The sequence below is a fragment of the Rutidosis leptorrhynchoides genome, chromosome 7 (genome assembly GCF_046630445.1).
Source record: "Rutidosis leptorrhynchoides isolate AG116_Rl617_1_P2 chromosome 7, CSIRO_AGI_Rlap_v1, whole genome shotgun sequence".
NCBI lineage: Eukaryota > Viridiplantae > Streptophyta > Magnoliopsida > Asterales > Asteraceae > Rutidosis > Rutidosis leptorrhynchoides.
This window is the reverse complement of record NC_092339.1, coordinates 46,989,808-47,001,571: the sequence shown is the minus strand read 5'-3', so window position 1 is coordinate 47,001,571 and position 11,764 is coordinate 46,989,808. Positions and strand designations below refer to the sequence as shown.

The 11,764-nt window shown below is 38.5% G+C and overlaps 2 protein-coding genes across 2 annotated transcripts; one reads left to right on the top strand and one right to left on the bottom strand.

Annotated features, from left to right (window-relative positions):
- Positions 1-4,182: 4,182 nt before the first annotated feature.
- Positions 4,183-4,809, bottom strand: LOC139859173 (uncharacterized). Its single transcript, XM_071847971.1, has one exon. It carries the CDS (start codon positions 4,807-4,809, stop codon positions 4,183-4,185), a length of 627 nt encoding a protein of 208 aa, XP_071704072.1.
- Positions 4,810-5,477: 668 nt separating this feature from the next.
- Positions 5,478-11,362, top strand: LOC139859172 (potassium channel AKT1-like). Its single transcript, XM_071847970.1, has 12 exons — positions 5,478-5,704; positions 6,253-6,618; positions 6,707-6,764; positions 7,520-7,837; positions 7,928-8,173; positions 8,272-8,370; positions 8,478-8,510; positions 8,611-8,796; positions 8,898-9,095; positions 9,461-9,536; positions 9,882-10,454; positions 11,076-11,362. Exons 1-12 carry the CDS (start codon positions 5,478-5,480, stop codon positions 11,360-11,362), a joined length of 2,667 nt encoding a protein of 888 aa, XP_071704071.1.
- The last annotated feature ends 402 nt before the right edge of the window (positions 11,363-11,764 follow it).

Here is an 11,764-nt window from a genome sequence, read left to right as displayed (position 1 = left end):
GAACATTTCTCTAGCTTCACATAGAACTCGTTGTCCCTTAGTACTTGGAATACTTGCTTCAAGTGCCTCACATGATCTTCCATGGTGTCGCTATACACGACTATGTCATCCAAGTACACCACGACAAACTTGTCGAGGAACGGGTGGAATAATTTGTTCATCAAAGTACAAAATGTGGCAGGGGCATTGGTTAAACCAAAGGGCATGACTAGGAATTCATAAGCGCCATACCTCGTCACGCATGTGGTCTTAGCCTCATCTCCTTCGGCAATTCGGACTTGATAATATCCCGATCTCAAGTCTAACTTGGAGAAGTATCTCACATTCCCAAGTTGATCGAACAAATCAGCAATAAGTGGGATTGGGTATTTGTTCTTGATAGTTACCTTGTTGAGTGCCCGGTAATCTATACACATCCGCAAGGACCCATCCTTCTTTCTTTGAAATAGCACCGGAGCACCATATGGGGATTTTGACGGTCGGATGTATCCTGCATCCAGCAACTCCTTAAGTTGTCTTCGCAACTCCTCCAACTCGGGTGGTGGCATTCGGTATGGGGCTTTGGAAGGTGGTTTTGATCCCGGCTCCAACTCGATCACATGGTCAACCTCCCTCCTAGGTGGTAACTTCTTTGGTAACTCCTTGGGCATGACATCCTTGAACTCATCAAGGACCTTCTCAATTTCCTTGGGTACCTCTAGTTTTCCCTTATCTTCGACCATCTCTTGCTTTGCTATCGCTAAATAGCATGTCTCATTCTTGTTGTACCCCTTCTTAAATTGCATGGCCGAAAGTGACTTGGATGCACTCTTGCTTCCACGTTCGGTTGACACCATACAAGTCTTCTCACCATCCAAGATACACAGTGAGTTAGCGAATGGTATAGGGAAACCACGTACCTTATCTAGGAACTCCATCCCAAGTACTAACTTGAAGTCGTCTATAGGCACGGCCGATAGATCAATCGTTCCTTCCTATTCTCCAATCTTCACTTGCACATCTTTAGCCACTCCACTAATCGGTTTAGCATTCGCGTTCACCGTCTTCATCATTCCGCCCTCCTTTATCTCTTTAATCCCCAATCTCTTAGCTTCCTCGGTGGAGACAAAGTTATGAGTAGCTCCCGTATCTACCAAAGCTCGTACCCGGTTTCCTCGAACATAAACTTCCACGAATTGGAGTCCTTTAGCCATTACTTTGGGTACCTCCACCTTGGCCTTGATAGTGTTGAGTATTTGCATCGATCCCATGCACACATCCTCATCCTGACAACCCACCTTTTGAGCTTCCATAGCATGAAGGCTAGCTTTCTTCGGACAATCTCGGGCTCTATGCGGTCCATCACATATGAAACATCCATCATTCTTGTAAGAAGTTTTTATGCTCTTGTTATTCCCGGTTGGTGGCTTACGTGTATTATCATTCCTTGATTGGGCGGGCTTATCTCCCTCACCTTTCTCATGGCTCACCTTCTTACCTTTTGACTTGAACAAATCTTTCCTATTAGCATGGTCGACTAGTGCCTCCGCTTGAGCAATTGCGGTGGCAAGGTCTTGGACTCCTCGTCTCTCCAACTCCATTTTAGCCCAAGGTTGCAAACCAACGAGAAAATAGAAGAGAAGAATATCATCGGGAATATCTGGGACCTCCAGGCTAAGGTTCGTGAATTCTTTAATATACTCCCGAATCGTCCCGGAATGATGTAATTTACGTAGACGACTCATCGCATCCTTTTGAGCATTCTTGGGGTAGAATTGATTCTTAAGTTCGGTAAGGAAATCATCCCAAGTATCAATAGTAACCGTACCTTTCTCGATATCTCCATATCGACGACGCCACCATAACGCTGCGGTATCCTTCAGGTAACGGGTTGCCGTCTTGATCTTCATTGCATCATCCACTATGTTGACTCCCTCCAAGTATTGTTCCATCTCCCATATAAAATCATCAACCGCTCGGGCTTCCCGCTTCCCCACGAACGGTGACGGCTTGGGAACGTCCACCTTCAGAGCATTGCATCCAGTGTTGCCACCCACACTAGCCATGAATCTCAAACAAGAGTTCATGTTGGTTTGTAAATCCACGAGGCGTTGGTGAATAGTGGAGACCTCCCCCTCCATTTCGCCTCGCAACTTCGTAATCTCACCCATGAGCATACCCCTTAAGTCATGGATCTCACGTCGCATGTCAATGTCTAGCACGTTGATTGCACTCTTGCAATCATCTTTCAATTCGTCGAAGTCCCCATCCAAACCATCCAAACGTTGGTGGACGTCTTCGACCTTTGCTTTCACGTCGTCCATAGATGTCTCTACATCCATGATCCTCTTGTCCAAGTTTGCGACAAAGTCTTTGGACGTACCTCGGTTCTTCTTGGCTCCTTGGCGAGTCTCTACCCGACCACGAGTCTCATCACCCATCACACCACTTGTTGCGCTCACATTCTTCTCGGTCTCGGTTGCCATCTCCTTGAATCGACCTTGCTCTTGATACCAAATGTCACGGACTTATCTCGATAAGCTCACGTGCGGCACTTAGTCTCTACTAAGTCAGCCTTACTCGGACCTTAAATGATTCAAGTAACCAAAAGAGAAAATATTATAGAACAAGTGGAATTGAAGAAAATACTTATATTGCTTGAGAATGCTTTACAAGAGAGAATGTTTGAGATTTGAGGTGTGGTGTGCCAAATGAGGCCACCCCTATTTATACTACTCTTACATCAAAATGGATAGTTATGATTAAACTAAATCAATGGCTATGATCTAAGTACTAGAAACTTCATGACCTAGAAATATCTATGGAGTTTCTATACCATTCCATGGAAGAATCAAGGAGAGAATTCTAGATATCTTCTATATGCTTCTTGGGCCTTCCATGATTTGAGTTATAATCTTAGTGGGTTGGGTCACAAAGTTGTTGGGTTGTGACAAAGAGCTACTATTCATGAGAATTTTTTATTCCAAAAGACTGATTTAGTAGTTTTACACCATAGTATTTATTGTAATCAATTAAATAGTGCATGGTCAGTAGGGTTGTGCATGGTCCATATCCGGACCGAACCAGATAATACCCGGACTAGACCGAAACTCAAATTTTATGAAAATAAGTACCGAGGACCGGACAATTTATAAACGGTTCGGTTCGGTCCGACTGTAGTTTCGGTCCAAGCGGTCTGGGTAAATACCCGACCCATTTAAAATAACTCAATTTCTTACCATCTTATACATATTTACCTATTAAACTAGTTAACTTTAATTTCTTTTTACTGTGAGTAACAGAATGAGACATAATATACAATACATTATGTAATCTAGTTGTTTACAAAGACAAACGTATTCATGCATTCATAGCTAAGTATTTAATATATAACAACTTTAATATATAAAACATAGTTATCTTATAAATAAATAAATAAATAAATGTAATATGGTATTATAAATGTAATATGGTACGGAGTATCATATATTGTATGTAATATGGTATGTAGGAGTCATTTCATTAATAAATAAAATAGAACACGGTATTTATTCTCTTATGAATCTACCATATATATATCAAATCATCCGGTTCGGTCCAAAACTTCGGGTATTTCAGGTTTGACCAAGACCAGACCGATACCCGAAAAAATGGAAAAATATGGACCAAACACCGGACCAAATAATTTCGGATATTTTGGTTTTAATTTGAGTCAGTTCTATTTCGGTTCTCGATTTTTTTTATTCTACCATGCACACCCCTGATGGTGAGTAGTAAATTACGTATTAATACCTGGTTTCCTTATAGAATTATGTCAGATTAATGATTTATGAAATATTATACAGGAAAGTTGAAGGGTTAAAATGGTGACAAGATTATCAATATTATCAATGGTGACAAGATTATCAATATTATTAATGATTTATTCTAAAAAAGTAATTTTAGTAATAAAAAAAAAAAATTCGAAAAGCAATATATTATAACGAAAAGGGCACAAGATGGGGGCCCAAAATCCATTACATGGGATAGAAACGAAATATCAGCAAACTACGTTACATACATGAAACCAACTGCAGACTAAGCGGGATAACTACATACATGAAAACACGAAAACATTGAACAAGACCAACTGGAACATAGATAAAACAGGAGCATATGAAAGCCGAGATCCAGGCAGGAGAGCTGCTGAGAGAGCAACCAAACTTAAACCCGTATTCTAGCAAGACTCGAGCATGGGTCTGAAATCCAAATGAGCCAATCCAACTTACGATCCTTGATACGATTCGATATCCACTCAAACGACTTAAGTTGAATTTCCATCATCAAAACCGGGACACTCCAACAAGAATTAGTGAACACTTTTTGGTTACGATTTCTCCAAATAAAAGAAGCACACGTCCATTCAATTGCTTGCCACACCAACGATTCAAGATGGCTTAGATTACGGTTACATTTCCCACGAAAAGCTTCGCTTATACTAAGGTTAGTAACCGCATCTAAACCCCACCACTTATACACTTTATCCCATACATCCATTGAAACTCGACAGAAGAATAAAAGGTGATCTAAAGATTCCACGTCATCGTCACAAATAGGGCACCTAACGGAATCCAAGTCAATACCTCGCTTATCAAGTTCGATACGGACTGGGAGCCGTCTTTTGAGTACCCTCCATATGAAGATCTCTAATTTGTTTGGCACCAAATAATTTTTAAGAGTCTCGGAGTTTGTACGCGAATAGCCACTCAAGATTTTTTCATCAATTAAAGTAGATAACTTTTTTGTAGTGAAATTACCGTTAGAGGATAGGCTCCAATTCCACGAGTCCATGGCTTTGTCTTGCTTAGAATACGAGTTAAGAAGGTTAATTATTGAGTTTAGCTCTGAGGTAGCACGGCTTGAAAGTCCACGGTTCCATCTCCAGGATGTTTAGTAATTTTTACATTATAGTATTTATTGTAGTCAATTAAATAGTGCATGGTCAGTAGTGAATTACTTAATACTTGGTTTCCATATAGAAATATAATGTTTATGAAATATTATACAGGAAAGTTAAAGGGTTAAAATGGTGACTTTATCAATATCAATATTATCAATACAAAACAGGTCAGCTACTATTCATGGGAATTTTTTATATTAAAAAGGGTAATTTAGTAATTTACACCATAGTATTTATTGTAGTCAATTAAATAGTGCATGGTCACTTGGTCAGTAGTGAATTACGTATTAATACTTGGTTTCCTTGTAGAATTATGTCAGATTAATGTTTATGAAATATTATGCAGGAAAGTTGAAGGGTTAAAATGGTGACTAGACAAGACATAAAGGAGAGAGCTAAAACTTTTTAAACGTTTAAGGGAAGGAGAAAAAGTATGCGATAGAAATGGATGATCACAACATTGTGATACTATGTATATATATGCTGAACACAGACAAAATTTAACTTTTTTCCTCCACAAATTTAGGAGGGTTTTTATGAAAAATTAATATTGCAAAATATGACACTGTTGAAAGGATCCTGGGTAGGTGGTGGAAGATTAGGAGGAGGTGGTGGTAGTACGGGAATCGGAGATGATTCCGGTGACATTGATTCCATTTCGAGAGACGAACGTCTTTCTTCCGTTCACAGCATTCGTAGCGGCATACTCCCCTCCCTCGGTGCTCAATCGACTCGACATGTTAAGCTTCGCCCCTTCACAATCAACCCCTTACATCGACGTTACAGGTTTATATAGCGTCCTACGTAATTACCTCTAATTTTTAATCATCTATGCATGCAGTAGAGGATCCATGATTTTGTTTTTCGACCGGGCAAAACATTAAAAAAACTGAAAACAAACAATATAATAGCTTAAAACGTCGATTTTCTTTAACCAAACTCTGCATGCATGGGAATGAATATTAGATTTACATGTGAAATATGACGCCATATGTAGCGTCATGGCGTGTTAATGTAAAGGTTATGTTAATAGTGGTATGGGTCTTTAAAGTCAACCCTAATTTCACACACTCTCACACACACACACACACACAAAAAAGAGGGTTGATATCCTCGTAATAGGTCTCAGGTTTAAATCACACTATAAACATATTTTGGAGTGGCCAAATTCAGAAAGGGTCGAAAATGGTCACTGGATAACCTGAATAAGCCGCATACATACAATTGTAGTTATTTGACTGAAAATGTGTTTTCTAAAAGTAGAGTAATTATTGTGTACACATTTTTAAATTTGTAAAACTGAGTTAATTAGGTTTAATATTTGTGTAATGCAGAATTTGGCAAGGATATTTAGTAGTGCTTGTGTTTTATGTAGCATGGGTTTCTCCATTTGAGTTTGGATTTTTGGATGCACCCGATCGGCCTCTTGCGATTACTGATAATGTTGTCAATGGGTTTTTTGCAATTGACATCGTTTTAACCTTCTTCGTGGCGTACTTAGATAAGATTAGTTACCTACTTATTGATGATCGTCGATTAATTGCTTGGCGGTATTTAAAAACATGGTTTATATTTGATGTTATATCCACAATTCCTTCTGAACTTGGTCGGAAAATGTTGCCTGATTCACTCCAACCGTATGGCTACTTCAATATGCTTAGACTTTGGCGTCTTCGAAGAGTTGGTGACATGTTTGCAAGGTATAGTTTACAAACATTTTTTTATAATAGTTACTGTAAATTCAATAAAATTGATGTTAAGTACTAAATTTGTAGAGTTAATCAACAGATTGGAGAAAGATCGTAACTATAGCTATTTTTGGGTTCGACTGGCAAAGCTTCTCTCTGTAAGTATATGTATGTATTGTGCTTAGATGCCAAGATGGTCGAATTGCATTGACTTGAAATACTTTTCGTCTAAAACTTAAATTTTTTCGTGAATTATTCATTTTTGTAAATAAAATCGTTTTAGGAGGTTATATCCACAACCATCACTATATAGCTCAGTGGTTGGGGCCCTGAGTTCTTTGCAAGTGGTCTCGGGTTCGAATCCCCCTGAGACGAATATTTAGTTGTGGCTAGGGAAGGGTTGAAAACAGCCAGAGAGTGATCTTGCTGGGCTGCGTACATCAGAGTATAGGGTCGGATTACTCGCCCACCCGGGTAGCCCGAACAGGGAAACCTTCTACATTTTTAGGAGGTTATATCCACTAAAAATGTTAAAACTGAGTGCGTACATCAGAGTATGGGGTCGGATTACTTGCCAACCCAGGTAGCCCGAACAGGAAAAACCTTCTACATTTTTAGGAGGTTATATCCACTAAAAATGTTAAAACTGGGTGATGATCTGTACACTAGTATTTATACACCACTTAACATGCATTATAATGTTGTATTGTAAAACCCTCTAAAGCAGTTTTGGTGGTGTATGGATAAATTTAAGTGGTGTAGGGATCACTGCCCCTAAAAGTAGAATTTGAGCCAGTTTCAACCCATTTGACCCGTTTCCTTGTCAGCTTTTTTTTCCTTCCTTATATACAATGTTATAGTTTGATGCTTATTAATCACAAGTTGGCTGATGAAGCTCATGATGTGATTGTAGGTTACGCTATTCACCGTTCATTTATCTGCGTGCGTTCTGTATCTTATTGCGCACCGTTACAAGGATCAATCGCGTACATGGTTGGCACTTTCTGCTAACGATGAATATAATAAAAATCTAGCAGGAAGATATATAATAGCCGTGTATTTCAGTACAACAACACTAACTACGACTGGATATGGTGATCTGCATCCTGTTAATTGGAAGGAAATGGTATTCGACTCATGCTTCATGCTTTTTAACATGGGCTTGAGTGCTTATTTCATTGGAAACATGACAACCTTAATCGTTGAACGAACGGGTCGAACACGAAAGTTTGTAAGTCATTTCCCCTGTATGTAACTTATTTTTTTTAACTGATTTTTTATTTTTTTGAAGTTGGTTTGATTATTTATATTGTATTTGTAGAGAGAAACCATTCAAGCTGCATCAGGGTTTGCACAAAGGAACCATCTTCCACCCCGGTTGCAAGATCAAATGCTGGCTCACTTATGCTTAAAGTACCGAGCTGACTCAGAATGGTTACAGCAACAAGAAATTATTGATCTGCTCCCGAAGGCTATTCAATCGAGTATTTCGAATTTTCTTTTTTATGGCCTTGTTGATCAAGTATACTTGTTTAACGGGGTGTCAAACGACACACTGTTTCAACTGGTACGGACTAGTACTAACCATCCAAATCAAGTATATTTTTTAGCCACTTATTATGTGAGTTTATCGATTTTTTTTATTTTTATTTTTTACTTTTTCAGGTGTCGGAAATGAGAGCCGAATATTTCCCACCTAAGGAAGATGTGATATTGCAAAATGAAGCTCCAACAGACTTCTACATTTTAGTTTCTGGTGCTGTGGTATGATGTATACAATATTTTTTTTCACAGAACATAAACTGTATAAGTATATAATTTTTTGTATGTTGTATAATTTAAACGGTTTTATGATTGTAATTTTGACACAGGAGTTAATTTCTCGAAGAAGTGGCGTTGAACAGGTACTTTATGATTGAAATGTGTCATTTTTTAAATGTGAGATATGTTGTATATTCAAACAGTTTTATGATTGAAATTGAAGAAATTTATTTGTATTTTTAGGTTGTTAGAGAGTTAAAGACTGGAGACGTGTGTGGTGAAATAGGCGTACTTTGTTACCGGCCACAAGTATTTACTGTTCGCACAAGACGATTGAGCCAGCTGCTAAGATTAAATCGAACTCAATTTCGGAACATTATACAGTCAAATGTTGCAGATGGAACAATAATAATTAGCAATCTTCTTCAGGTATTAATCTTTTTATTTTCTTCTTTTTGGGTGCAAGAAATGATTATTGCAAGATATTCTGCATTATTACGGATGCTTATACGTGGGGCCGTATAATGCAGCATTTGAAAGAGAGATCAGATCCAATAATGGAAGCAGTATTGGTAGATACCGAAAATATGTTGTCTCAAGGTCGGATGGATGTGCCGTTAAGTTTATGTTTTGCGGTATTAAGAGGTGATGATGTATTGTTACATAAATTGCTTAGACGAGGTGGCCTCGATGCCAATGAGATGGACAGTAATGGGCGCACAGTTTTGGTATGCATTTCTTTCCCTTTTTTGAGGTTTCTCAGTACAAGTGGTAAAATAGGCGGGTCAGTCGTTAAGTCGGGGGGACATGTAACGCATTTAGTTCAAACCAAATATATATTACATTACAGTAATAGATATAATTATCAAAATTATATATTTTCAAACATAATCTGATTATTGAATTAGTGTAAGTTAAAATTTTAAGTACTAGAATACACTTTGGGTGACTTTTGACCCCTTTGACCCACTGTTTAGATTATCTGTTTGGCCCATGGGAGATATAACACAGCCAAAATTGACCCACTCATGAGGTAATGGGTCGAAATTGCATCCTATGATTTTGTTATTAAATTGTTTTTGGGTTTCAACAGAATATTGCAGCTGCCAAAGGAAGTTTAGAATGCGTACTCTTACTCTTGGATTATGGTGCAGATCCAAATAAAAAAGGTATCGAATGATCACATCTTTTCTTTGAGCTCGAGCTCGAGCTCGAACAATAACAAATGATCTAAACTCGAGCTCAAACAATAGTAAATGATTTGAACTCAACCTCTAACAATAACAAATGATCTGACCTCGAGCTCGAACATGATTTGAACTCAACCTCTAACAATAACAAATGATCTGACCTCGAGCTCGAACATAATTTTTAAAACTTTATTCGAGTTCAAGCGAGCTCGTACTGAGTAATTAGTAAATGAGTCGAGCTCGAGTATCCAGATAATCGACTCGGATCCGATCATTACATTGTAAAACAAAGCAATCATTATTAGTAGTTTTCTACTTTTGCAGATTCTGAAGGAAATGTTCCTCTGTGGAGTGCAATTATTGGACAAAACGAATCTATAATTAAATTGCTTAAAGACAACGGTGCAACTTTAAATACAGGCGATGTGGGTGAGTTTGCTTCATACGCTGTCGAACAAAACAGTATCGATTTGCTTAAAGACATAATCAAACACGGCGGAAATATTACAGTTCAAAACAGTATGGGAACTACAGCACTACACAAGGCCATATCCGAAGAGAAAACAGAACTCGTCGAGTTTTTAATTAATCATGGTGCTAATATCGACATGCCAGATGTACACGGGTGGACCCCACGGGATTTGGCATGTCATCAGGCACACGATGACATCATAGAACTGTTTCGAAATATGCCTGCTCCTAAAGAAAAACCTGTTAGTAAACCTAAGCTTGATGGTGCAACGTATATTAAGAAGTATAAAAGTGAGCCGAGAATGTCGCACATGACAGCTGAAATTTCGAGGGTCCCGTCTGGTGGCTTGCAAGATGTTAGGCGAAAGGCAGATGACTTCAGTAATTCGGTTTTCGGGATTGTGTCATCTGCTAGTAGGAGACAAAGTACGTGAAAGTGTTTTTTTACTGCATTGGCAACTAAATGCCGCCACTAGAATTGGACGGGCGGGCGGGTTGGGAGTGAAACGGGTCATTTCTATTTACATGTCAAATGGGCAAGGTTGCAAAAGTAAGTACTTGGGAGTACTTGGTTGGGAGTTTTTCAGGGTGTACTCGGTAACTCGGGGAGTATTCGGATGTTGATCAAATTTGACTTGACCAATTTTGACCAAGTTTGACTTTGACCTATTTTGACCAAGTTTGAATTTGACTGATTTTGACCAACCTTGACCGATTTTCCAAGTAATCCCGAGTTTTGACCAATTATCCGAGTGATCCTGAGTTTTGGCCGAGGTAGACCGAGTATTGGTCAAGTTTGACCTAGTTCTCACCGAGTACTCCCCGAGATGCAAAAACTGAGTACTCGCCGAGTAATTCCGAGTTTTGCAAGACTGCAAATGGGTCAGAATTTCCATCTGACGCATTGCATGTGAACATAAGCCTAACCGACCCATTAATACAGTATGGGTCAGAATTGCCACCTTTTAAAATATGTTTCCGAAGTGAATATATCATCTTCAAATAATTTTTATTTATTATCACTTTAATGTTTCTTATGTTATGCAGATGAAACAGGCTACATGCCATCACCACTACCTATGTTTGGTGCACCGGACCGAATGCATCATCAAATTGCTAGAATAACGATTAGTTGTCCAGAAGTAAACGACGAAGCAGGAAAACTTATACGTCTTCCCGAATCCTTCCAAGACCTACTAAACATCGGTGCCCAAAAATTTTCGATTTCTCCTACAAGAGTGTTGAGTAAAGAGGGAGCTTTAATCGAAGATATACACCTCGTTAGAGATGGAGATCATCTCATAATCGCTAGTGACAATTGGGTTAGAAGGTGAGCTTAATATGTTAACTAGCTTAACAAGTTTGAACAAACCAGGAACATCAACAAGCATGATGACCCGTTGTAAGAGCTACACATGACGAAGGCATTGCAGTTTTCGGTCGACATTATATGAGAATTATATGGGTCCCACATAGACAAGATCAAATGCTTCTTTCTGGATGATTACAATTAACACATTATTAAGATTTGGATTAGGGGAAGTTTTGTTGCTTAGGAGTAGTCTCTACTAGTGAGATGATGTATATTTTCCTGTATGATACAACAGCCGGTAAACATAGCGGATTCAAGGGCAAATTTAGAAAACTGAAAACGAGTCTAACGACATAGCAAATTCATTACAAAGTTCATTTGCTTTCTAGTTTCGATTAGTAATTAGTAAATGTTTACCACTTAT